The sequence below is a fragment of the Stegodyphus dumicola genome, chromosome 6 (assembly GCF_044657685.1).
Source record: "Stegodyphus dumicola isolate Sdum_Otavi_A_Nest chromosome 6, ASM4465768v1".
Taxonomy (NCBI): domain Eukaryota; kingdom Metazoa; phylum Arthropoda; class Arachnida; order Araneae; family Eresidae; genus Stegodyphus; species Stegodyphus dumicola.
In genome coordinates, this window is record NC_140773.1 from 165,968,258 (window position 1) to 165,996,044 (window position 27,787).

General features: G+C 37.2%; 4 protein-coding genes across 4 annotated transcripts; 1 reads left to right on the top strand and 3 right to left on the bottom strand.

Annotated features, from left to right (window-relative positions):
• Positions 1 to 10,525: 10,525 nt before the first annotated feature.
• LOC146996893 (uncharacterized protein F54H12.2-like) lies at positions 10,526 to 11,290 on the top strand. The gene has a single exon (XM_085819705.1). The coding sequence runs from the start codon at positions 10,526 to 10,528 to the stop codon at positions 11,288 to 11,290; it is 765 nt and encodes a 254-aa protein (XP_085675831.1).
• Positions 11,291 to 14,666: 3,376 nt separating this feature from the next.
• On the bottom strand, positions 14,667 to 15,864 carry LOC146996894 (uncharacterized). Its single transcript, XM_085817927.1, has 4 exons — positions 15,711 to 15,864; positions 15,541 to 15,628; positions 15,145 to 15,436; positions 14,667 to 15,045 (listed from the first exon to the last, which is right to left on the bottom strand). The coding sequence occupies exons 2-4, from the start codon at positions 15,619 to 15,621 to the stop codon at positions 14,756 to 14,758; spliced, it is 663 nt and encodes a 220-aa protein (XP_085674053.1). The 5' UTR covers positions 15,622 to 15,628; positions 15,711 to 15,864; the 3' UTR covers positions 14,667 to 14,755.
• On the bottom strand, positions 15,819 to 17,718 carry LOC146996895 (uncharacterized). The gene is made up of 6 exons (XM_085817925.1): positions 17,367 to 17,718; positions 17,190 to 17,270; positions 16,864 to 17,117; positions 16,448 to 16,774; positions 16,048 to 16,343; positions 15,819 to 15,955 (listed from the first exon to the last, which is right to left on the bottom strand). Exons 3-6 carry the CDS (start codon positions 17,050 to 17,052, stop codon positions 15,886 to 15,888), a joined length of 882 nt encoding a protein of 293 aa, XP_085674051.1. The 5' UTR covers positions 17,053 to 17,117; positions 17,190 to 17,270; positions 17,367 to 17,718; the 3' UTR covers positions 15,819 to 15,885.
• Positions 17,719 to 17,815: 97 nt separating this feature from the next.
• On the bottom strand, positions 17,816 to 20,487 carry LOC118188296 (uncharacterized). The gene is made up of 3 exons (XM_085817928.1): positions 19,785 to 20,487; positions 18,260 to 18,565; positions 17,816 to 18,149 (listed from the first exon to the last, which is right to left on the bottom strand). Exons 1-3 carry the CDS (start codon positions 20,064 to 20,066, stop codon positions 18,144 to 18,146), a joined length of 594 nt encoding a protein of 197 aa, XP_085674054.1. The 5' UTR covers positions 20,067 to 20,487; the 3' UTR covers positions 17,816 to 18,143.
• Positions 20,488 to 27,787: the final 7,300 nt, after the last annotated feature.

Below are 27,787 nucleotides of genomic sequence, written 5' to 3' on the forward strand. Positions count from 1 at the left end.
AATCATCTACTGATTCATTTTGACTCATTTTCAGTTGAGCTAATTCTATTCTGCATTTGATTTGAATATCTTCTGTTCTTGCCGCCATTTCATTTTTGATTTTCTCCCATAACTTCTTTGCGTTCTTTTCATTCGCATATTTTAACGCTTGTGGAGCTGTCATAGTTTGATTCATTATATTTCTTCCTATCGCGTTATTATAATCCCATATTTCCCAAGTTTTTATTTCATTTTCGAAATTAACATCATTTTTTTATATGGTTTTGGTGGTTCATCAACTTCTATCACACTTCTCCATATCTTTAAACTTCTTAATTCACTTTCAACTCTGTCAGCCCAAATAAGATAATTTTCGTCACTCAATTTTTCTGTATGACTCAAATTTATCATATTATATGCCATAATTTCTAATTTATATTCACTAATTATAATACAAGTCTAATTTATCTCTTAGAGAAATTGGCTATTTTGTTAAGCCTAAACAACATCAATGTTCTATCTGAAAGTTTATTAACAGAAGGGCCAACCACGCTCTGCTACCAAATGTTGGTTTTTTAAGATTGGCATATATATAACATTCTCAAAAGAATCATCCACTTCTAACAAAAATACATTATGGCAATATACAAAAAGAAAACTTTATTAAAGAAAATCAGACATAAGATATCTTACCGCATTCTACCAAACCGTAATAATAAAAAAAAACTCTCTCTTCCAGATACATTTTTAACTCATTCTTTTTACAATTTAATATCAATGTTGCCAAAATATTAAAACTTAAAATTATGCTTTATAAACAAATACTATCAATGTTTGATTTCTTTCTCGGTCTGAAGAGTCGAACACCGGCCTTACCTTCATTGTCTGGCTAGTATGCTTTTTAACAGGTCTATGGGGCAAATAATAACTCAAATTATCAATTTCAATTTCAGGAAACTTTTCTATTACTTTTAGGTCTTCCCATTGCTTAAAAACTACCTTATGGTCATCTAACTGATTTTCCTCATTAATTCGGTGACACATTCTTTGATGCCTTTTAAAAGTCAAAGACTTATTGTTAGGTAACAGAATTTCAGATTTAAAGGGTAGTGGCAATTCATCTCGGCCGTCAGGAAGAATATTTAAATTCTTTTTAAATTGCTTAACGGTGTCAGAGTGAGCAAGTTTACGTTTAACATCTTCAGTTGGGTCTGTTACGCCAATGGCATCTAAATTCCAGAGTTCAGTTACGCTAAGATTAGCACAATGCAACGAAACTACATTATTGCACAAATTATTTTCTAGTAATGCTGGAATAGTAGCTAAAGTAGGTTCTTTAGATTAGCTGTTTACCAATCACAGTGTATCCGAATTTAGTCTCAACTACAGTTAGACAAGAGTTCAGTTTCAGAGAGCTGACAGTAATATTGTCCCCGATGGCATCTGCTCCTAAAAGCAATGTCATATTCTTTAGCTTGCAAATCAGACAAGGTAATATTTCTTTCTTTTAATTCTTTTAGGGTATTGGGATCAACTACTTTTGGAACACATTCACATATTTTGTTCTGAGAAAGTACTTCAAAGTTGTGGTCATAAGTGCCCTCAAAATTTCTTAAAGTAGCATCAAACACTAAATGGGAATGAGGACTTGTCTCTCTCCCCCCAAACAAACCGTGGATAATGACTACTCGTGCTTTATACCAACTTGCCTACGATGAGCAGAATAACTATCCTTTAGCTTCGAAGGCTGTACTTCAAAATTTTTTGTAGATGATTGTTTGGTAGGTGCTCAAAACACTGAAGAGTGCAAAAATCTAGTAAATCAACTCTTGCAAATGTTAGAACACGGAGGATTTCTTCTGCGTAAATGGTCATCCAATGACTTGTCAGTGTTAGAGAATATACCCCAGGAGTTGAGAAATGATTCTGAGGCTATGAAAATTCAAGACGATAGCTCAATCAAAGTTTTAGGAATTAATTGGAACCCCCGTGAAGACTACTTTAACTTTTCCGTATCCATTTCTGGTGAAAAGTTTAAATACTTTTCTGGTAAAAATAAAAATAAAAGAGATATCCTTTCTGATTTAGCAAAAATATTTGACCCATTGGGTTGGCTTGCTCCTTGTATTATTTATGTCAAAATCTTGATACAAGAATGTGGAAACTCCATTTATCGTGGGATGAACCTGTTAGTGATGAGATTGCTAACAAATGGAAGATTTTCCGAAATGATTTACTTCTTATTCAACAATTAAAAATACCGAGATTTGTTTTGATTCCTGACGTGAACTATATTGATATCTGTGCTTTTTGTGATGCCTCCGAGAAAGGCTACTGTGCAGCAATTTATTTGCCTTCAGTGTCACGTAATTTGGACATCAAAGTAGCACTCTTAACATCAAAAACAAGATTTTCCCCTCTGAAAGTGCAATCATTACCTCGATTAGAGTTATGCGCTGCAGTTTTGTTAGTGAATTTGCTTAAGTCTGTGTTAGAACATTTAGAGTTTCCTATACGTAAAATTTTGGCATGGACAGATTCAAGTGTTGTACTGTCCTGGATTTCTGCAGAACCATACCGTTGAGTTCCCTTTGTTGCAAACTGCGTTGCTAAAATACAGAATACAATTCCTAATGTAAGGTGGAACCATATCAATGAAAAGCGGAACCCAGCTGATTCAGGTACAAGAGGAATGTTTACAGCAGAATTTCTGAAGTGTGAGCGATGGTTCATTGGACCTACTTGGTTATATTCACAAGATTACGAACCATGTCCTGTGAGTGAACATCTTGCTGATGTAGATTATAAAGGAGTTCGTAGAGAAGAAAGAAAAACTTGCATTTTAGTATCTTGTGCAGTAAAGGAAAATGACATTTTTAAACGGTATTCATCTTGGACAAAATTACGTCGTATAGTCGCATTATGCCTAAGATTTATTTACAACTGTCCGAAAATCGTTTGAGAGGTTTTCTGACAACCGATGAGCTTCGATTAGCTACAAAAACAGTGATAAAAAATGTCCAAGAATCATATTTTCCTCAAGAGCTCTCTTATTTAAAAACATCGAGAGAATTAAAAGGTGTGAACAGCCGAGTAATACAATTAACTCCCTTCCTTGATGAAGAAGGCGTCATTCGAGTAGGTGGTCGCTTAAAAAATGCAAACATTCCTGAAAATAGCAAGCATCCTATTTTGCTTCCAAAGAAAGGACATGTCACTAATCTCATCGTAGCTCATTACCATGTCAATTATTTGCATGCTAGTCAAGAGTTATTAATAAGCACTTTACGAATGCAGTTTTGGATTCTTGCGGTGAGAAGCGTAGTGAGAAAAGATTATTCACAGATGTATTCCTTGTATTAGAAATCGAGGCAAGACTGTGACCCAGATAAGGGGTGATTTACCCTCGCCAAGAGTTCAACCATCAAGACCTTTTGCAGTCACCGGTGTTGATTATGCTGGTCCATATGTAAGGATCCTAAGTTTTACTACCGTTTATTTTATTTTAAATCTTTACTATGACTTCTTATTTTCTACTTCCGGCCAGAATTAAAAGCTTTAACTTATTTATGCAAATTGTCTTGCTAACGCCAAGTACTTAAGTTGTGGCTTTTTGCCAAGCAAGAGAGAGGAAGGAGTTATTGGAAGCAGGCCGCTTGCCATTGTCGTTTTACGAGTTTTCAATCGGCTGCTGTTTGCCTTCAAGGCCAGAGGTTTAGTCCTCTTGATAATTACAAACGTATCGTAGTTTTAGCAGCTCGGCGTACTACATACGGACCTTTGTTAAATAACGGCCAATCTTAAAGCTAGACACTTGTATACTAATTCAAAGTTAGTTTTAGTTAAAGTTTTAGTTAGTAGTTTTTATATCCTTACGTTCAGACCACAAGTGGTTGGTCTCTGTATTCCGAAGTTTCGGAAATACCTGTAAAGATAGAAAAATAAAGGGTTTCGTATACCCTTCCTGCTTGTATTGTCTACTTCACAATTTCTTGAACATAGCTTGAGTAAGCTCCCTGTTCCGAGTCAGGACAATTCATGTTTCCAAAGCAAGTCAAGAGGAATACAAGTCCTGATACATATTCTATTAAGTCCCAAGTTGGGAGAAGAACAAACACTTTCAAGTGTTACGTATCCATTTTTGTGTGTTTCTCAACAAAAGCTGTACACTTGGAGTTAGTCAGTGATCTATCAACTTCAACGTTTTTAGTAGCTCTAAAAAGATTTATCGCTCGACGAGGCAAACCATGTAAAATTTCGAGTGACTGTGCTACTAACTTTAAAGGTGCTAGTAAGGAACTGAAGGAGATTTATAAAAATGCAGCACGCATTGAGAAAAGCAGTAAATTATGTGACTATATTACCTCAGAAGGTATAACTTGATTATTTAATCCTCCGACATCTCCTTACTACGGTGGCTTGTGTGAATCTAATGTGAAATTCATCAAATTTCATCTTAAACGAGTATTAGGATATACACTTCTAACTTACGAGGAATTTTTAACAGTGCTTACACAAGTGGAAGCGTGTATGAATTCCCATCCTCTTTGTGCGATGTCTAGTGATCCAAACGACTTTAGTGCATTGACTCCAGGTCATTTTCTGATTGCCATTCCGGAATCCGACTTGAGTGATGTGAAATCTTGACGACTTAAACGTTGGTCTCTAGTTCAACAGACTGTGCAACATTTTTGGAAACGGTGGTGGGCAGAATATTTAACAACACTTCAAAAACTTGCTAAGTGGTTTCGTGCGTCTCCAAATCTAAAATGTGGTGATTTAGTTCTGATAAAAAACGAACAACTGCCTCCAAACCAATGGAAAATTGGAAGAATTGCCTTAATTCATCCAGGTAGTGATAAAAAAGTTCGAGTGGCTACAATCCATACAGCCGCTGGTGATTTCAAACGAGCTGTTACTAAATTGTGTCTTATCCCCAATCATGACTAATATGAACTATGAACTATTGACTTTTTTCATATTATTGAACTTTAATTTTAGCTATATTTTCAATTAATTTTTTTTAATGTTATTATGTATGCTTTAACTATTTGTCTTTTTTGAACCCTTAGAAGGCTTCAAGGCCGGGGGCAATGTTTAGTATTTTTTGTTACCAAACGAATTACTAGTGTGTCTTTGCAACAATAGATAGCGTTGCTGCCTGATGATTCAATTCTGGTTGCTATGGTAACGAACTTTCAACTCATAATTTATGTGATTTGTATTCTATTCTTTTTTGTTTTATTAATTGCTACAGTGCTAAGAGTGACGTGAGCTGTGTCGTCAGATAGACGGCATTTCTTCTATTTCAAAGTGTTATGTAAAATAAATTAGTGATATTACAGTCCGCTTTGTTTTCGTGAACTTATTCATAACACCAGATTTACTATGTTGCAACTCTCAGGGCTACAACGTGCAGGTTACAAATTAAATAATCACAGCAGGGATTATTAATATAAAGATTTTAATATAGATATCTCACACAAGCGGAAAACGCTACGTTACTCTATCAAATGCATACATATAACTGAGTGAAAAGGGAATTTCCCCGCTTAGTTCGCAGTTAAATTAAAAATAAGAATAATAAAAAATAGTCCAATCAGATGCCGCGCTCGTTCGGATGTATATAGTTTATTTATTTATTTAAAACAGTTTTTATGTGCTTTGAACTTTTATTACGGAGCATCCACCTCAAAAACAGTGTAGCGACTTGCATTGTACAACTCAACGCTGACAGTATGGTAACCCATAGTACCAAAAACAAAGATAATGATTATTCTATTCTATTGCTATTATTATTAACGATCTGTCCCGAATAAAATTGTACTACTATAATTGGTGACTGTTTAGCGGCAATTGGAGGTCCGGTAGCTCCAATATAATGTAGCACATCGTGCTTGGGTTCGGAAATACCCATAACTGGGCGGTGATTGTAGGGAATTCTCTGAAAAGTTGACGTCATGGGGTGTTACTCGAAATCAATTTAATGCTCAAATCTTGACTATTGCGAATTATTCCCGGATAAGTTAAGTTGGTTGTGGAATCTATCAAACGGCGATTCTTAAGATCAACAAGCAAAGAAAATTTTTGCAAAAAGTCAGCGCCAATAATAGGACTTGAAACAGTAGCAATAACGAATGGCCATTGGAAGTTGCGGCGCAATCCTAAATCAACAGATATCAGGCGTTAGTAGTAAGCGCAGGTACTCAGCCGACGGAAGTGACGTCACAGAAAAAGGGCGTGGCCTCCGCCATCTTGGATCACGTGAAAACCGGAAATGACGCAGATGGAAGGAATGACGTAGACGGAATGACATCTTCAAGTTTCGTTTTGATTCTGTGGCAATGATTTTATGTTTCAAAGTTTTTATTTTTTGTGGCATCGAATATATATTTTTAGGTTTTGTGGCAACGAACTCTTGAACCACGTGTTTGGAATGGCATCATCCATTTCTTGTTGGCGCATGTTGTTTTACAAAATGGCGTCTGCCGTATTACACCTTTGTATGCCTCCGCTAAGGTGTATGGATACTTTTCTGTGAACCAATCAGATTCTTTGAAATATGACCTCATCGTCTCTTAGCCAATGACCGTTCAGATGAAATAAATCTTACCCGATATAAGGTTATCCCGAGCAACGTTCCGCATTTCTTTCCTGCCTGTCGCCCTGAGTGTACGTACCTGCTTTTGCTTAGACAATCATTCTTCACTGCTTCGAATGGATCAGGCACAAAACAACAGAGAAGTAAGTAACGTTTTGAAAAGTTACTGTTTTTAGATTTTTAATCTTTAAAAAATAATTGAATTTTCAATATGTGCTTAATTTGTCTTTACTTTTTTTTCAGATGGAAAACCTATTTGAGAATGAATCTATGCCTTTGAACGATAAAGTGTTCAGCCATGATGTTCCAAGAGAATCAGCTAGCTCTTGTACCAAAAGAAACATCCCACTTCGAGAAAAAAGTACGTATTTGCGAAAAATAGTTTATATGTCGAAGTTTATATTGTATGTGACCCCTTTTTTTATGTATGTTATTGGTATACTAACTGATTTTATTTTTTTTTCAGCGCAAAGGACTTTTCACCGAAGACGCTATTCCACAGGAGCTCACTCACATGGCAAACAATGTATTTGTGGGACCCAGCATTTACAAGGGAAAAGTGACTGTGCACATCCGAGAGTATGCCAAATATGGTAAAGCTTACTATCCGACAAGACGAGGAGTGAATTTTGAGCCATGGTGTTTGAATGTTCTCGCAACCAACATGACAGTAGAGGAACCAGACCTCCTGACACTGAATCTGGAGTTGCCCAAGAACTTTGTAGTCACATATAAAGATTCCCACTTCACTCTGAAACAACTTTCTTCTCAAGGGATAAAAAAAGTAGCCTCAGCATTACAGCGACGCAGTGGGAAGAACTGATGTCCAACTTTAGCCGTATCAGCGATATTGTCACCAACCTCGTTTATCAAAACATGAACTTTTGTGAAGCCTACGAAAGCGTATCCTACGAACCTGTCAGAGAGGAATATCTACCCCAATCCTTTGACATTTCTATGGGAAGAGCGCGACTTCAAACCATTCTAAAGACGTCACTTGAAGAACTTCTTAATCAACAAGACGAACTGAAATATCCCCAGCTGAAAGACTGTGAAGAACTCGTTCATAAAACAGAAACTGTGAATGCCATTGCTCTGAGATTCAATGCTGTTGACATCGCCAGGCAATTTTATGGAAACATTTGGGGTGAAGAACCCTATTTAATGTTACTGAAACCTGCTCACTACATTACCAAGGACTTTTTAAAATCTGTGTGTTTAAACCATGTACTCGAAGAAGTAAAAAACACATTTTGTACTACGAATGGTGTCTTAGGTATTGAATACTATGAATATCTGTAAATTAATTATGATGTTCAATAAAAAAATGTTATTTTTATTTTACAATGGCCTCATGACTGTCTCCAGGTTCAGACCCTATTTAAAAGAATTAATCTGTAATGATTACTCACATAAATTATTTTCAAAATACCTGTTGACTTTTATAGAGTATAAATAGTGTTCTTATTCTTAAACATGTATCATTCATTATTCAGCCTTTGAGATGTTAAGTAACATTCATTTTTCTCTCTTGTTTTTAGACCTATTTCTAGAATCTTAATATACGTGAAACTATGGTATTTTTTCTGTTCTAGTTAAACATATATAAACGAATATCAGTGTACGTTTCGATCATAACAACTGTTGCAATGAACGCAGCTCTGCCTCAGACCTATCGGGATCCTCAGGTCCCCGCAAGCTTCGGGGGTGTTGCTGCTTTGCATCGTGCTTTAAAAGGTAGCGTAAAAACAAAAGACATCCAGAAATGGTTGCAAACCAAGGATTCTTATACTTTGCACAAGCCTTTGAGGCACACATTTTCCAGGAACAGAGTCATCGTAGGAGGCTTAAACGAGCAATTTCAGTCTGATTTAGTGGATATGCAATCCCTGGCCTCTTTTAATGACGGATACAAATATTTGCTGACCTGTATAGATATCCTTTCCAAATACGCTTGGGATATCCCTCTCAAAGATAAAACATCTACGTCTATCCAAACTGCTTTCGAAAAGATATTTTCGGAACGTACACCCGAATCATTACAAACAGATGCAGGGAAAGAGTTTACCAATAAACACGTTCAAAATTTTTTGAAAACGAGAAATGTTCACTTTTTCACGGCGCATAATGCAACCAAAGCTTCTGTCGTAGAACGATTTAATCGAACTCTGAAAACGAAAATATGGAAATACTTTACCGAAATGAATACACGAAGGTATATTGATGTGATTCATAAATTGATATCCAGTTATAATCATACATGGCATCGTAGTATTAAGACAGAACCTGTATCGGTTACATTACAAAATTAAGAAAGAATTTGGAAAACATTGTACGGACAGCAACCAGCACAAGTGCCTGTTTCTTCAGATTTAAAGGTTGGAGATACGGTACGCATCAGCCGAGAAAAAATGGTCTTTGAGAAAGGATACGAACAAAACTGGACAAGAGAAATTTTTACAATCTATAACATTATTCGACGGATTCCAATTGTCTACAAACTCAAAGATCTAGCAGGAGAAGTTATACAAGGAACTTTTTACAAACAAGAACTTCAAAAGGTTTCGGACTCTGGTTATTATCCCGTTGAAAAAGTTTTAAAAAAGAGGAAACGTCGCGGGAAAGGGGAATATTTTGTGAAATTTCAGGGGTACCCCGAAAGCTTCAATGCTTGGGTAGATGATGTCAGAAGGATATAAAAGGCCTGTACATTCTGCTTATCTGTCATTTGAACGAAACATGTCTTTCTTTATCACACTGATCAGTGACAGCTCCATGCGCTCTTTTCCAGACAACAAAATATCACAATTTACCACTCAGCTTCCTACTCCGATTGATTTAAATAGTCAGTGGGAGTTGTCTCTTGTGGACTTTATTTACCCTCACACATGGTATAACGTACGAAAAGACAATAATTTATTTGGATTTGATTTGGGTGATGGAAAATTGGAAGGACGAAGAGTGCCTCCAGGATGTTATGAAACGATACCAGATTTATTAAAAGCCATGAAAATACCTTCCCATAAAAATAAGATTGAATTCAGTTATCATCCTATCACGAAAAAAGCGACCATTAAGACCGACGAAAACTGCAAAGTCATTCTTCACGAAGGATTAGCTGAGCTTCTAGGGTTCGAGCCGGGTGTTTACAAAGGATTGGAGCAAAGTCCTTTTGTAGCCGATCCCAAAGTATCTTTTCCTGTCATGTATGTGTATTGCGATTTCGTAGAGCCTCAAATTGTGGGAGATGTACAAGCTCCGTTGTTAAAAATTGTCACCGTAGAAGGAAATGACGGAGACATCATAAATGCTCATTACCCCCGGCCCATTTACTTGCCAGTTATACGTCAGCAATTTCAGACTATACATATTGACATAAGACTTCACTCTGGAGATTTAGTACCATTTGAAAGAGACAAAGTATTTCTTGTGTTGCATTTTCGTCTCAGACAAATTCTATAAAAGAAGCCTTCATTTGCAAATTGATTTCATTTGGATTGTGTATGCCAGATTAGAAGCATCAAACATGCGGGTGCCTTATACGTGTTGCACGAAAAAATTTGAAGATTATTATTTAGCTCAAACTGGAAATGGATTACCTTACTATCAAGGAACCATTTTACAGAAAGGTTATGGTATTGGTGGATTTTTTGCAAAGCCGTTTCGCAGTGCTATGCCTTTTTTGATAAGTGGAGCCAAAACAGTTGGAAAAGAAGCTTTGCGGACTGGAACACAAATTGCAAACGACGTATTGTCGGGAGAAAATTTTAAAGTCTCCCTCAAAACCAGATCTAAAGAAGCTGGCAAAAAATTAGCGAGGAAAGCAGTTCAGAAAGCAGATGAGATGATTGGTCACGGAAGATTTAAAAGGAAGCGCAAAACCCCCAAACACTTCATTTCGTCTAAAGCCAGGAAGGTGCAACGACGTGATATTTTTGACTCGTAATGGCTTTTCTGTTAAGAGATTCTCCGGAATGCGCAAAATCCGAATTGGATTTATTTTCGTTACCTCCCACACAAACAGTTATCGAAAAAGGTCAGTGGGTTGAATTTCATCCATTAGCCAATGTATCGGAAGGAAGTCCTGTCGTTTTCAATGTTTCTGGAAGCGGAGACGACTACCTTGACTTATCACAGACACAACTCTACGTCAAAGTGAAAATTTTAAAAAATGATGGCAAGCCAATCACGGTTGAAAGTAAAGTGGAACCTGTCAATCTCTTTTTACATTCTATGTTTTCTCAAGTGGATATTAGCTTAAATGAAAGACTCGTTTCCACCAGTAATAACACGTATCCTTACAGAGCCATGATAGAAAAATTATTGAATCATGGTTTTGATACGAAAACGTCTCAACTGCCATCAGAATTGTTTTTCAAAGATACAGCAGGACGTAAGAACGTTTTTGATATTCAAGACACTCAGCCGAATGAAAGATTCAACCAACGAGCAGAATTGTTTAAACTGAGTGCTTCGGTCGATATGATTGGCCGATTGCACTTGGATATGTTTCACCAGGAAAGACTTTTGCTGAATGTGGTGGATATGAAAATTACACTCATACGCAGCAAACCTGAATTTTGTTTATTGGGCGAAGGTGAATTTAAAGTTTTACTCGAACAAGCTTCATTGTTTGTACGCAAAGTGAGAGTCAGTCCAGGTGTTGTGCTAGGACATGCTAAAAGCCTAGAAAAATCAACAGCCAAATAGAGCCATTAATAGAGTGCTCTGCAAAGCCTATTCCATTCCAACGGGAAATATGAGTTTTATTCAAGACAATATTTTCATAGGTCAAATGCCTAATCGTATTGTGGTGGCATGTGTCGATAATGATGCCTTTAACGGAAACTATAAAAAAGTCTCCTTTTGAATTCAAGCATTATAATATGAACTTTATCGGCGTTTATGTAAACGGGCAACCGGTACATCATAATCCTCTTCAGCCTAATTTTGACAAAAATCATTTCATACGAGCTTATCAGAATTTATTTATGAATGCAGACAACAGAGGACTTTACCTTTCAAGATCAGAATTTTCAATAGGATATTCCTTATTTCGCTTCGACCTGTCACCTGACCTTTGTGATGGCTCTCATTTAAATCTAGTTCGACACAGCAACTTAAGATTAGAAATAAAATTTGGGACTCCCTTACAACAAACTGTTTCGTTATTAGTGTACGCTGAATTTGAAAATTTGATGGAAATCAATAAAGCTCGAAATATTCTGTACGATTTTGGAAACTGATGAATTCATCACAGATTCATCAAATCTTATCTCGAGATCCTATTTCTTTGATATATTACGCGGGTGTTTTTCCTTGTGATAAAATACCTGCGATTCAAAGTTTTCCCTGTGCACTGGTGCTCAATACTGATAAACATGATGAAAAAGGAACTCATTGGCTAGCTGTCTACATTGCAGACAAACAGACTCTGGAATTTTTTGACTCTTATGGACTCCCGCCTGAAGTATATGGAAAAGATATCACATCCTTTGTCAAGAAATATCGTCATGTTTGCTGGAACAAGATTTCGCTTCAGAGTTTAACTTCTAATGTATGTGGACATTATTGTATTTATTTTATTATTAAACGCTGTCAAGGACTCTGTATGGAACTCATTGTTGATGGGAAGAATCATGATTTCCAAATATTTCAATTTGTCAAAAAAAGATATGGTGTAAACATGATTTTTAAAAAATAAAGTTGTTTTAATTTGTAAAAATATCTCTTGTGATTCTTGTTTCTACACTTATTTAAACAAAATGAATAAATGTCTTATGCAAAAGGATTTTCGGTAAAGTATAAAAGTCAGTGTTTTCTTAACATGCTGTCATTTCCAAAAATGGAACTGCCCAAGTTCGTACATCCTTCTACTTGTCTTCTGAGCGGACCTACCGGTTCGGGTGAAACGGTTTTTGTGAAGAAATTGATAGATCATAAAATGTTCCATACCATGCCGACCAATATTATTTATTGCTACGGAAGTTATCAACCTCTTTTTAATTCCATGAAAAATGTAAATTTTGAAGAAGGATTACCATCTAACCTGCAGACTCTCCAAACTACTTTAATTATCATAGACGATTTAATGTCTGAATTAGCAAGTGATACTCTCTTAAGCAAACGTTTTACAGAAGGAAGTCATCACCGAAACCTTTCAGTCGTTTTTATAACACAAAATCTTTTTCACCAAGGCAAGGAGATGAGAAATATTCATTTAAATTCCCATTATCTTGTCTTATACAAAAATCCTAGAGATAAAAGTCAAATCATGCATTTAGCTAGACAAATGTTCCCCGGAAAAGTAAAGGCCTTTCAAGAAAATTTTCAGGATGCTACTTCAACTACATTTAGCTACTTGCTGATTGATCTACGACCTGAAACAAGTGAAACGCTTCGCCTTCGTACAGGCATCTTTCCTGTGGATAAATACTATGTCTACCAGCCCAGATAGCTCATTTCAGTTTGAGACGTCGAATGGCTAACATGTCTTCTCCCATCGTGATCGATTTCGAAGGTTTTCAGTGGATGCCTCATTGTTACATTGTTAAAGAATTAGTTTTTTACACCGTGCATGAAGGATATCACAGTTGCTGGTCATTTTTACCTCCTCAGCCTTGGAAAACATTATCACGATCTCAGCAAAAGCGTTTTGCTTGGGTCGCAAGAAATCGTCATCACATGAATTGGAATGAGAGTGTTTTACCTTATACTCATCTTCGTATTATTTTGCAATATTTGTCATCTATTCACTCTGTCATATACGTGAAAGGATTAGAAAAGAAATTATTTTTAGAAAATTTATTATGTAGAGACATCATAAATCTAGACTGTCCTAAGATAGAGAATTTAAAAAAGAAATATTCTTTAACCTGTTCGATTCATGCAAAAGGATTTAATTGCTGTGCTTTAACCAAAGCGGCTGCATTTGCTACCTATATAAAAGAAAGTGTGCAAGAAAAAGAGCTCATTTTTCATCAGCATGTCTCATCTGAAGGATGTGGATTATCTAAAACTATTAGGAAAAAGGTCAAATAAAAGCAGCTGTACTGAAAAAGTGTCCGAATCATCTCATCAAATCAGTTTGTGATGTGTTTTAAATCTTCTAAAAGGAAACGTACCCATCACCAAACGCGTCAAAAATCGACTCGCCCCTTTTAAAAGAAATTTAAGAAAACTAGCGGACAAAAAGTACCTCTTTTTAAGAAAAAACGTCTTTTGGTTCAAAAAGGTGACGGTTTTCTATCTTTCCTGATTCCTGCAGCAGTCAGTGTCTTATCCTCTCTTCTCCATGGAACACAGTAAGAAATTTGCCTTGGTACCGCTGGATCGTATGCACCAGTTGAAGATGAACATTTGAGTGATTTAGATACCCAAATTCAAAACATCTTAAAAAAGAAAATGGACGATGAAGAAAAACCAAATTGTACATCCAGGTTCTGCAAAAGTATGTTACGTTTCCTCATGTGAATGCGTCTGAAAAACAACCGTCTGAACATTTTTCTGAGACAGATGTAGGAAAGGAAATTTTGCAGACTATTCCTGTGAAACAGAAAAGAACGGCACAGAAAATAATGGATTTCCTAAAAGAACATCAGATTTCCTGGACACACAATAAAGAACTGATTCTGGACGGTCATGTGTTTTCTGGGTCCAACATTGTTCAACTGATAAACTTTCTGTTGAGAAATAGAACTGAAAGACCTACTGCCTTTGAACAGTTTAAAAATGTACTGAATGTGAATAACTTTCCTGAAGACTTTGTGAAAAACAAACATTTAATGAATGTAAAAACGATGTATGCTAGACCTAAAAGAAAATCCTCTTCGAAACTATATCTGAAATTGTAATGAAATGTTCATAATAAAAGTTAATTTCTGATTATTTGTGTTATGTTTTTCTTTGATGAAATTAATATATAAAATCATTTTTTTATGATTAAACTAATATATACATAATCATAACCATTATTTTCTACAAAAAATATTTAAAAAAAAATTACCTTTCATGGCATCTTTTCCAAAGGAAAAAGAAAAAACACCATTATTTTATCATTCAAACTTGTATTTTATTTTACGTTCATTTACAGATACTGGATGTATCATAAGGTATATTTTACATGCAAACATTTTTTTGTACAAGCCTATTATAATATAGTTGATAGTCCTTCTTTTAAAATCCAAATGGTAAGGTGCTCAAGTCTTTCTGTATCACTCGTTTGTCGAGCACAATTTTGTATAGTCTTGTTTCTGGTTTATTGATGACCTTTCTTCTTTTTGGTTCACTGGTGATTTTGGAGCGGTTGTGGAGAGAGATGACATCCTTTTGGTTCAGACTACATACCAGACTTTTGATGGTGTCAAAATTCAGTAACTGGGAATTGCGAAAGTTCAACGAATATCCTCTGACTTTGCAACAAGTTTTCCCACTGGCCGTCTGGTACGCATAGTTTTTCGGACCTCCTGAAAAAAAAATAAACATGGTGAGAAAAAGACATAACAGAAAAACTTTCAAGATTTTTGGTACCTGTTAAATAAAGAAATTTTTTTAAAGGTCCTTACCAGAGACAAAGGTTTTAATGACATCACCCTCCAGTTCATCCGTAAATTCACCCAGGAAGTTGCCCAAGGGGGGATCATTGCGGCCGTTCGAGGCATAGATGATGGAGTCTCTGTCATGGTACAGGACATCTCTACCCAACTTCTCCATTTCACTATACAGCTTGAGACGAGCCCAAGCTGTTGTGAAGGTCGCTAGGAAAATGTTGGTAGAGGCATCCTGTGGCACAAACTCCTTCGCAGATTCCCAGGAAATGGCAGCCACCTCAGGCGTGGGAAGAAAGACATCTTTGATCTAAAAAATAGAAGAATCATGAGGTAACAGTTCAAAATAGTCATAAGTTAACAGTTTGAAACACATTGAGTTTACAGATTAATAAAATCGGTAAGGAAACTTACTTTTTTAGTAGAATCCGCCAACATCTTATTGAAGTCTGGCACCGTGTGGACATAGGTCAGTTGGGCTTTGTTCACGTTCATACCCCATCTGAGGGAAAAAAAAAGCTTTCATAAATCACAACGAATTAAAAATATTTATAAAAAATTAAGTACAAAAGATATCATCTTACCTGCCCCAGAAACTGTTCAGGGCCAACTTGGCGACTTGTCGACGCCCAGGGTTTTTCGATATTTTTTCGGCCTCCAACTTGACGCCCTCTCTTTCTTCATACTGGCGAATGTACTTCAGTCTGGCTTCTTCCGTCACACACTACGAAGGCCATACGCTACTTTCCTGCTTGATCTTCAGAAACAGATCAATGTAGGAACGAAACAGAGAAGTAGACGATGCCTGGAAATGGTACACTTCGTAAATCTAAAAAATAAAAAATAAATGACAGTTATAAAAATTTTTTAAAAGTAACCTCTGAAACTAAATAAAGATTAAAATAATCTTTGAGTACTTACATGTGTGATGCGGTAGCCTTCTTTTTCGCCAGTTTGACTTCTTCCGTTACCCACGTTCCGACAAGAGCTCGCTCGTCGTCTGTGTGGGTACACGGATTCTGCAGTGGAAGAAGGGCGCAAGTCCGACACAGGGGAAACATCAGCTTCTTCCGGCACCGATAGGGCAGTACCGGAAGATACAGATTCCGTGGAGGAATCACTCGGCATTGGATAATTCCAAAATAATCTTCCACATCTCCAAAGCTTTCCGTGATGATTGTTGGATGTCCCACAGGGTAGACGCAATACTTGTTCACCTGTGAATGAAAACAAAAAGAGTCAGAAAAAACACATCATAAAAATATACAGAAAATTTAGAAAAGTTTAAGTAAACATTTTTGAAATAATAAAAAGTACGAACCCATGGATAGAGTGAAGTAAAATCCACATATTTTGCGTCTCCCTCGTAGAGCAATTTGAGGGCATTGGTCCTTCCTCCAAAAAACGACTCGCGAGGATTGAGTCGATCCCTCAGATGGTGTTGATCCAGGAAAGCTTGGAGATCTGGATTTTCCTCCTTCTTTCTTTGAAATTCATACTCCCACATTTCGATGACGTGGAAACCCTGGGAACGAAGCTTTCTTGTCGTCTCTTCTGTCTTTTCTCTTAACGTTGCCATGGAAACCCCTTTCAGTGGATGTATGATATCACCATCGTAGCACGAACTACATCCGTGAAAGAAATAGCCCTAAAATAATACAAATATATATTAATAGTCTTTAACATATAAATCACTAAAAAGAATCACATAGAAAAGGAATGGTTATATTTTCTTACCTGAAACTGATAGACGGTTTGTGTTTCTTGGCAGAATCCGTCTACCGAGATTCCGGCGACTCTGTGCTCCCCGGAACCGTTCAACGCATGTTGAATCTGTAGGACTTCCGAAGCAGCAACAAAGTCCAACCATCGGATCGAATCAGGGCTGTAATTCGTTGAGTTGATGTAGCCGTGTGTAGGCACCATGGCAATCGTGTCGGGTTGAATGTGGCCACTCCGATTCGATACAGGCTGACGCGATGGTCAAGTATCTGAAAAGACAAAAATAAGAACGATTTAATGAACTGTAAATATGATTATTATTGCATAAGAAAATGACTTACTGGAATGGATCCACATTCGCCACATCCAAAAACTGGGCTCGAAACTCCAGGCAGCAACGGCGAAGAATGTCCACGTCCGATCTATTAAAAGAAAAAATGTTAAAAATACGAAACATAAAATATATGAATAAAACAAAATATTAAATAAATAAGAATAAAGGAGGGGGAAAAATATACCTGCAATAGGCCAGCATCTCTGCTTGAAAGTTAAACACGTCCCCCTTGTGTGCTTCGTGCCAGGATAGAAATGCTTTTCGGGCTGGAGTACTCATGGTATCGGGCCTCAGGCAGCGGTCCGACATAACTCTGGTTTTCTTGGGAGTTAAAGAGATGCGGGAAGTAACCCTTTTTAAACTCGGTGAGACCGAAGCATCCCGGTAGCTTGGCCAACGCCATCGGCAGAAAATTTAACGAGTCTATGACCCGAATGTTCAGACTAGGATGTCTTACATTCATGATCATAGACCCGTTAGGGGTCACCTCCGGCTCTGTACCTTGCTCCAGGAGCCAGGCCATCACGAACTGTCCGTCGAACCTGTACGTAACAAAAAAAGTAGGAATAATATTGAAAAAATAGTCGTACTTAAAAAGCATGCAAACTAAAGTATTTTTAAATTACCCTTTCATGTTATGTGCCATAGCGGTGAAGCCCTTGTGCTCTAGAACAGCCAGGCGCAGAAATCTTGACATGCCGTGTATCCCGGAAACACTTTTTCTGTGCCATCGGCATACTGAGACACCGCGAAATTTACGAGGTGTTCCCCCGAAGACTGTTTCAAAGTCAAAGAAAATGAACTTGTCATCGGACTTCTTCGGAGCAACACGTCGCAAATAACAACGGTGCTCAGCAGCCACGACAAACTGCCTGCAAGACGGACATTTGGTGGTTCCACACTTGTGAAGCTCTTTAGGGCAATCGCGCCTCCGGATCACTTGGCAGCAGTCCCTGCACTGTTATACCTGTAACGACAATTATTATTTTTTTAAACACAACAATTTCAAAAAAGTGCATGATAAATAACTTTGTTAAGATAAATTAAAAAAAAAAAAAAAAAAAAAAAACCACTTACTCTATCGCAAAGTGAAAAATCTTGATTTCCAGTCAGGGCTTTGTGTGCTGTATAACAGACATCAGAGCGGCAGAGACGGTCACAATCCTGGCATCGCTGAGGCTGGCCTGGAAAGCAATCAGTCCTTAGGCATATAGGGCACGCATTGGCACATCGGTGGCTTTCCGGATGATCGTACGGCTTTTCACATGCTGTGCAATAATGGTTGCTGCCGAAAAATCCTTTCAGGGATTTAATCACATCGTAGTGCGCATCATGGAGCCACAAAATTATCCGTTGTGTTCTCTCTCTTCCTTTATAGACCACCTAAAGCACAGACAAAAATTTTCTCTTAAATTCCAAAAATCAAATCCTTTTAGATATATTTTTAACATCGAACTGCCTAAAGTTAATCATATAAAAATTATTTGTGCATTAAGCATCTAAACTAATTACATGCCTAATCATCTGAAAATTCCTTGTGCATTTAATTTTAACATCAAAACGAATTGCATATAAAAATAATCTAAACAAGTTAATGTAACCTAAAAGTAAAAATTTTCACAAGTGATATTTTTAACATCTAAACAGAAAAACTTTTCCCTAAATTGAATAATCTTAAACTTTCGATTTTATACATCCTAAATTTTGAATATCTAAACAAATTTCCTACATGCATGCATTTTATGCGTAAATATGCATAAAATATAATCTTAAAGGTTGAAGTAGTCTAAAAATTCACTAAGCATTTTTATAAGGCATATTTTTAACGTCTAAAGAAAGACCATTCATGCATGAAATACAAAAGAATTTAAAAATTGCGTTTTTACAAGTTATCTTTTTTTCTTTTTTTTTTTTTTTTTAACATCAAAACTAATTGCTTACATGCACAAAATATAAAGTTAATCCAACAATTTATAAAAAGAAAACAGTTTCCCCCATTATATTTTTAACGTAGAAACTAATTAAAAAGTTAAAGTTCTCTAAGAATAAAAATTCACCATGCGTTCAGTTTTACAAGTTTTATTTTTAACATCGAAACGAATTGCGTGCATAAAAGTTAAAGTATTCTAAACATAAAAATTTTTACAAGTGAAAGTTTTAACAAATTGCATATATAAAATTAATCTAGCAATTTAAACTAAACTAAAATCTCACTATGCATTCAATTTTTATAAGGTATATTTTTTAACATCAAAGCGAACTGCATACATTCATGCATAAAATATAATCTTAAAATTCAGAGTAATTCAAAAATTCACCATGCATTTTTGTAAGACATATTTTTAGCGTCTAAAGAAATGCATGCATAAAATATAAATTTTAACTTAAATGTAAAATTAATCTAAAATTTTTTCAAGTTATGTTTTTAGCATCTAAATAAATTTCATACATAAAAATAATCTAAAAAAATGTAACACAATCTAGAAAATTCACAATGTATTTATTTTCAAGTTATATTTTTTTAACGTGGAACGAACTGCATACATGCATAAAGTTAATCTAATAAAAACTGAAATATCTTGAGATAAAAATATTGACTTACTCGGTTCAAGTTTTCCGAAGAAAAGATGACAATTTGCACATCCAAATGGTCTTCAAATATGGCGATTTCTGAAAACGTGCAGGGGCCTAGAGGCACATTCGCAATCATATGAAGTTTCTTTGTACGTTTCACGAGGGCTGGCCGACAACGCTTTTGCATGGCTTTTATGGCAGTCGTATCCATATGTAAATGGGCCAAAGCATAAACAATCGCTTTAGCACAGCATAGTCCTTCGTCGTCATAGGGAATAGACAGTATGGATTTTTTGTTCAGTCTGTCCATGGAAATATTCACCGCGCTCCTGTTTCTTCCGGCACCTACAGGTCATCTGATAGTAATTATGTCCACTGAGAATACCGTATCCATTTCGATCTTGTCTTTGGACTGCAGCACTTTCATGACGGCAGCCAAAATCTTTTCGACCGTCAAAGTCGAAACAGTCATCAACGATGTGCTGGTAGGCTTGTCCAAGCCTTCTGCTTGGATACAAAATTGGATAAGATCCGATGGATTTAAATCAGCTGCTGTACGGCGAATGAGTTGTTCAAATAATTCCCGGACGGTGTCAGGAATTCGGACCATCGGGATGCCTTGCACGCCTTGAGGAAGTCTTTCGATGTCCCCACAAACGTGGAAGGTAATCTCCTCGGCTTGATATTTATGATTGTGACGACGAGACTTTTCCGTAAGAACAATTGCCTCATCGATCTGAAACATAAAAATAAGTTTTCATTAAGAATCAAACATTTTCAAAAATACATTATTTCAATAAATCATGTAAAAAAGAAAAATATATACCGAATGTTCATCGGAACCGGCTATGTATAAAGGCCCTCGAGCTGATGAAGGAGAAGTCTAAAAATAAGTAAATAAATAAAAAATAAATACATTCATTTCTAGTACTAGAAAAAATATTCTAATCGAATCATAACGAAACGAAAATCACAATTTACCTCAAATCCGGAACCCACTTGATAATACAAGGGTAGATCCATAGGATTTTCCAGAAAAATCTGATCCACTTCATCAATTCACTATCAAAATAAAATAAAATACGTTTAAAATACATTCAAATAGTAATAAAATACGTTAAATAAAAAGTGCGTTAAAAATACGTGTAAAAACTTATATCGTCATCTGAGTCCCGAAAAGGAAAGTCAGGATCTTCAAACAGGACCTGGCAATTAAAAATTTAAATAAACAAAACATTCAAAAAGAAATAAAATTCATGTTTAAAATAGTAATCTAGAAATTAGGTACAAGCGAAAAATACTTACATTAGATGCAGAATAAGTTCGTTTAGCAGACATCGTGTACAAGAAAACGAAATGGCGAAGTAGAAATGATGAAATCGTGAAAGCGAGCGAATTTATAGGCATTATACAATGAAAGAGAAACGCTGATTGGCTGAAATAAGATAGATATTGTTAGCGGAATGCTGATTGGTTGTTAAGATTGTACACGTTCGCCATGGCGGATGCAGAAAGCGTGAAGCGGTTTCGACAGGGTGCAACGTGAAAGAGATGATGTTTGCCTGTTTCCCCCAGCTTCATGACGTCATGGTTGTTTTTCTACTCAACGCCATAATCCGACATTACTTCAAAGGCCTCGGCTGGCATAGTGGTTTGGGCAATCGCCTACCATTCTAAAGGTGGCTGTTCGAATCGCGCTCGTGGAGTTATTTTTAAAATTCATTAAAAACAGATTAAAATATAATGGAATCAATCAAAAGTAATTAAATAAATAATGACGTACTAAATAATTAAGATACTTATTAAAAAGCGTAAATAAGTAAAATTAATGACATGCAAAATAGTATTAATATTAATCAAATATCAAACTAATATTAATCACGTGTCAAATAATTAAAAATAATAAATTAAAAGAGATGTCATTCCAAACACGTGGTTCAAGAGTTCGTTGCCACAAAAACCTAAAAATATATATTCGATGCCACAAAAATAAAAACTTTGAAACATAAAATCGTTGCCACAGATATCAAAACGAAAGTAGATGATGTCATTCCGTCTACGTCATTCCTTCCATCTGCGTCACTTCCGGTTGCCACGTTATCCAAGATGGAGGAGGCCACGCCCCTTTTCTGTGACGTCACTTCCGTCGGCTGAGTACTTGCGCTTACTACTGGCGTTCACCAAAAGTTTGAATAGGAGTTCCATTTGCTGCGTAAAGTTGTAAATTGGTAAGGCGCTTTTGTTCGTGAAAACGTGGTGGAACCACAGAAACATCAGCTCCGGTGTCTACAAGAAACCTTAAGCCCGAATTCTTATCGATGACAGCGTGCAATATTCCGGCCTCTGTCGTTCCCGACTTCGAGCGACGGTCCTTCTCGTTTCCCTGGTCGTTATAACGACACGATGGGCGGCATTTGTTTGCCTTGTTTCCAAATTTGTGGTGGTAAAAACAAATACCCTGAGGACGGCTTTCATAACGTTTCCTCAGTGAGCTACGACGTGTATTTCGGCCACGTGATGTGGAGCGTTTGCGCTGAAAAGGTTCAGCTTGGATGGCTACTAAATGAGCAACCTGTTTGGACAAATCATCAATTTGAGCCTATAACGCCACAATACCTGGACCAGGAACCGGGGGCTAAGTCTGACATTTCAGACAGCAATTGAAAAGGCCTCATTTCCCCAACTGTAAATCGTGCAACAACTGCTTGATTTTAACTGTCTCGGATTCTTCATAAACAGAAATTTATTTTTTTTTCAAGATTTGTATTTGTCTTTCGCCGGTGGACTCAAAATTATTTCACGAGCTGATTGCAGTACCTCTGATTCCAAAGCGGCGATTGCTGTATAAAATTCAGTTTCGTCGGCAGTAATGTGACTGAATTTAAACTGCGCATCCAATTGAACGAAACGATGAACCATAACAATGAGTCTCGGCGACAAAAAGGCGGTAGCTTAACAGCCACTCTCGCCAGTTGTAAGCAGCATCGTTGTCAACCATTTTAGATCAATCAAATATGCAAAAAAATAATATGCATAGAAAAATAATCGATATGTATATAGTGACACAGTTTTTGCTACTTGAAATCAGAGACACTGGCGGATCAAATGCAGCAGATGATACATATATCCGATAAAATTATGACAGAAATATGTTGACTCACCGGAATGCGGCATAACTCTTGATGAATCAGGTGTTAATCGGCCTCGACTTTTGTGTACCTTATTTTGATGGCGTCTTAATCGCCTCCTCTTCAGAGCAAGAATACCTATTACATTTGAGAACAGTTTCTGAACGTTTTCAGAGGTACGGTGTCAGTCTTAATCCTTCCAAATGCGTTTTTGGCCAACCAAGAGTACCCTTTCTTGGTCATGAAATTTCCGCCGATGGTGTTCAACCCCTTTCAGATAGAGTCACTGCTATCCGCCATATGCCCGACTCATCTACAGTGAAGGACTTAAGAAGATTTCTTGCTATGCTTAATTTTTATCGACGTTTCTTACCTCATGCAGCGACCATACAAGCACCTCTAAATTCTTTTTTGATTGGAAGCAAGAAACACGATAAACGTGTTATAACGTGGACCACAAAATATCACGAAGCGTTCCAAAAATGCAAAAAATGATTTAATTTCGGCAACAAATTTGCAGTATCCTTCAGCATCTAAACCATTATCACTCTACGTTGACGCATCAACAACAGGTATAGGAGCAGTTTTAAAGCAGAAAGATCAATAATTATGGAGACCACTTTCATATTTTTCTAAAAAACTCTTACCAGCACAAACTAGATACAGCACTTACGATCGCGAATTATTAGGAATTTATGAAGCTGCCAAATATTTTTGACACATGCTAGAGGGACGCGTTTTCACGATCTTCACAGATCACAAACCCTTAACCTATGGTTTTCAACAGCGTTCAAACAAAGCTTCTGCTCGTCAAATGAGACACCTAGACTTCATAGAGCAATTTTCAACAGATATCCGTTATATTGAGGATTCTTAGAATATTGTTGCCGACACCTTGTATCGTATTGAAGAACTAGCCGTTCCTTCGCCAATAAACTTTGCTGCCCTTGCGGATGAACAACACCGGGATTCAGAACTACAAACCCTCTTGAAAAGCAAATCTTCCACCAATCTCAACTTGCAGCCTATGCAGCTGTCACCTGGAAAATCACTTTATTGTGATGTTCAGGATTCAAGATTTCGACGTTATGTTCTCTCCGGGTTTCGGTATGCCATTTTTAGTCAGTTACATTGTCTGTAACATCCTGGCATCAAGGCTTCGAGGAAACTGATACAGCAACGTTTCGTATGGCCTAGTATGCAAAAGGACATAGCCAACTGGACACGTTCGTGCTTGGAGTGCTAAAGATCTAAAATTATCAGACATACCACTAGCCAACTTAAAAATTTTAACTCGCCCTCATCTCGCTTCAATCACGTGCACCTCGACTTGGTCGGGTCATTGCCGCCTTCTAATGGATATTCCTATATTCTTACTTGCATTGATCGATTTACTCGCTGGCCCGAAGCCGTTCCTTTGGTAGATATTTCAGCTGATACGGTGGCAAAGGCATTTTACACCGCTCGGATTTCTCAATTTGGAGTTCCGGAGCAGATTTCTACTGACCAGCGGCGTCAGTTCGAGTCCCAACTCTTCCCATCACTAAGTATTTGGGCACTTACAAAGTGAGAACCAACCCCTACCATCCAAATTCCAATGGAATTGTCGAGAGATTTCATCGCTCTTTAAAACAATCAACTAGATGCCACACTGCATTACAGTGAACTGATGTGTTACCTGTTGTACTTCTACGTCTTCTATCAGCGTTAGAAGAGGATTTGAATGCCTCTTCTGCACAACTGGTATATGGTACTAATCTCCGTTTGCCTGGGAATTTCGTACATTCAGTCAATCCATCTACCTGCAACGTAGATCCTGTTACATTAATGGATCAGCTTAGAAACTGCATGTCAAAATTGCGACCAGTTCCTGCCAGCGCTCATTGCAAACAATGTGTTCAAATAATTGCAAACAATGCGTTCGTGCATACAGAGCTTAGAAACTCATCTCATGTTTTCTCAGATGTGATGCTTTGAAGCGTTCTCTCGCACACAATTTTCAGGGCCCCATCAAGTGCTAGCTCGAAACAAAAAAATCTTTAAAATTTTGGTCAACGAAAAAGAAGTCGTTGTTAGAATCGACCGTCTTAAGCCGGCATTTATCTGGACACCAGAAGCCACTGGAGCGAATCCGTCTTCACCATTGCCAATTCCGTCTCAAGATCCACATCTATCTCCATCGGACTTCAGTGCAAGCTGTTCCAAGCCTTCGACAGAAACCACGACTTCCGACTTATCACATGCTACGACAAGAACACGTTCGGGTCGCCGAGTTCGCATCAGCCCAAAGTATTTGTAAGGTATCGTTAGCACTGGAGGGGGAGTACTGTGGCGACTTGCCTACTACAACTCAACGCTTCCAGTCTGGTAACCCATAGCAACCAAAGACAAAAATAATGATTATTCTATTCTATTGTTATTATTATTAACGTTCTGTCTCAAATAAAATTGCACTGCCATAGACAGCAATAACTCCTGAATTAAAGGTAAGGAATAATTCGCTTGTTTTCATATCCGTATCATATAGACTTCTAGCTATTGATTTATCAGATAAGCATTTCTTTAATTTATTTCTAGTGAAAATAATACATTTGGTGATTTTCTTTTTCACATATAAAGAAGAAGTGAATACTTTTAATCTAAAATTGTAATTTTTAAACTAATACCTTGTAAGGATCTTAAGTTTTACTAACGTTTATTTTATTTTAAATCTTTACTATCACTTTTTATTTTCTACTTCCGGCCAGAATTAAAAGCGTTAACTTATTTATGCAAAATTTGTCTGGCGAACGCCAAGTACTCAAGTTGTGGCTTTTTGCCAAGCGAGGGAGAGAAAGGAGTTAGTCGAAGCAGGCCGCTTGCCTTAGAAGTTTTACTCGGTTGCTGTTTGCCTTCCAGGCCAGAGGTTTAATCCTCGTGATAATTTTAAACGTATTGTAGTGTTAACAGTTCTCTGTACTACATACGGCTTCCTCTTAATATCCGGCCAATCTTACACATAGGCCCTTGTTGATTATTCCAAATTTAAGTTAGAGTTTAGTTATATTTTTATATTCTTACGTTCAGACCACAAGTAGTTGGTCTCTGTATTCCGAAGTACGGAAATTATTGTAAAGAGTGAAAAATAAAGGGTTTTGTATACCCTTCCTGTGTATCTTGTCTACTCCCCACAGTTATTGAATATAGCTTTAGTAAGCTCCCTGTTCCGAGTCAGGTCTATGCATGTTCCCAAAGAAAGTAAGACGGAACATTGAACCTGATAGTGGCGCCCAACGAAGAAGAATAACCATGGCCGAATTTCAAGAAGAACCCGTGCTGCCTGCAGAAGCGGCTCAGAATCCAGAAATGCCAGCTGCCGCCCTGGAAGGATTTGGTTACACCGTCCAGACCATGCGCTCTTCGATGAAACCAGAAGCAACATTTAATGGAAACTCACCGGTAACCAGTTTTTTGGAAAAATTGGATGACCACTTCATGCTCTACCCCGTGCACGAGTTTCAAAAAGTTATCTTAGCTACCAGCGCTTTGAGGGGCCAAGCGCTTAACTGGTTCAAATGTATAGGCAGAAGTCTCTTGGGTCAAGCAGGATGTCCCACCTATACTTACGAGAATTTCAAGACTGCCCTAGTAAAAGCCTTCCCTGTCGTAAGGGATCGTGCGAAATTAGAAACGGAACTTTTTAGCATATATCAGCAAAGAATCGAAAATCTCTCAAGCTTTATTTTAAGAAAAATTCACGTCTTCAAACACTTGTGTGGAAACCGTCCGGATCCTGAGATAATTCAAGTGATTTTGCCGAGGTTACTTCCCCAAGTGCAAGACTTTATTGAATTAAGGAATCCGACTACACTGGAAAAATTATTTGAGCTAGCAATCCAGTTTGAAAGTAGAAGAACGGTGGACATTGAAAGAAGACGCCAATATCAACAACGAAACCAATTTGGTGCGCCAAGACCACAGCAAAGTCAAGCACACGGCTACGGAAGCAAAGCGAATCAGTGGGCAAGGAAACCCGAGCATTCAAAAACAGCCGGCGAACGTCGACAGTTCAATAGCAATCCAGGAAAAAAGTCTCAAGGCCAGTGGAAAAAGAAGGAAAGCATGGAAATGAAAAATGATTTAAACTAAAACGGATTTCTGCTGACGGGAGGGTGCGGAAATCCGAAGGCCAAGAAAACACCTCTTCCTTCAAATTAAATACAGTAATGGTGAAAAATTTGACTCTTCCGAAAATTGAAGTGTTGGTGAATAATATCCCAGCCACCGCACTCCTGGATACAGGCGCGCAGTGTTCCTGTGTATCAGAAGATTTTTTTAGGAAGTATTTTCGGAAATACCGCATATATAATTCGGATAATACGACAGTGTTAGCGGCGCAAGGAGAAAGATGTAAGTGCATAGGTAAATTACCGCTACACATCCGTATCAAGGACGAACAAGTAAAGGTTATGTTTTTTATAGTAAAGAATCTGCAAGCACATATTATCTTAGGAATAGATTTTCTTTCAGAGGCACAAGCAACGCTGGATTTTAATGAAGCGTCCCTTAAGCTGACGATGAAACCAGTTCGAGAAGAAAAGGCTGAACCGCCGATGTTAAACCTTGACCACCTGCCTAATGAAGAGCAACGAAGAATCCGACAAGTGGTAAGTGAATTTGCTTCGTTATTTAGTGATATTCCAGGATTTACTCAGGTTACTAACCATAGTATTGACACCGGAGATTCAATGCCAGTTCGCCACAAAGCATACCGGTATGATTAGAATAAGGAAAAAATTATAGAATGGCATATCACCGATATGCTACGTAAAAAGATCATAACGCCCATCTCAAGTAGTTATGCTAGCCCGGTGGTTTTATGTAAGAAAAATAATGACTATCCATTGACACATCCAAAAAGGTG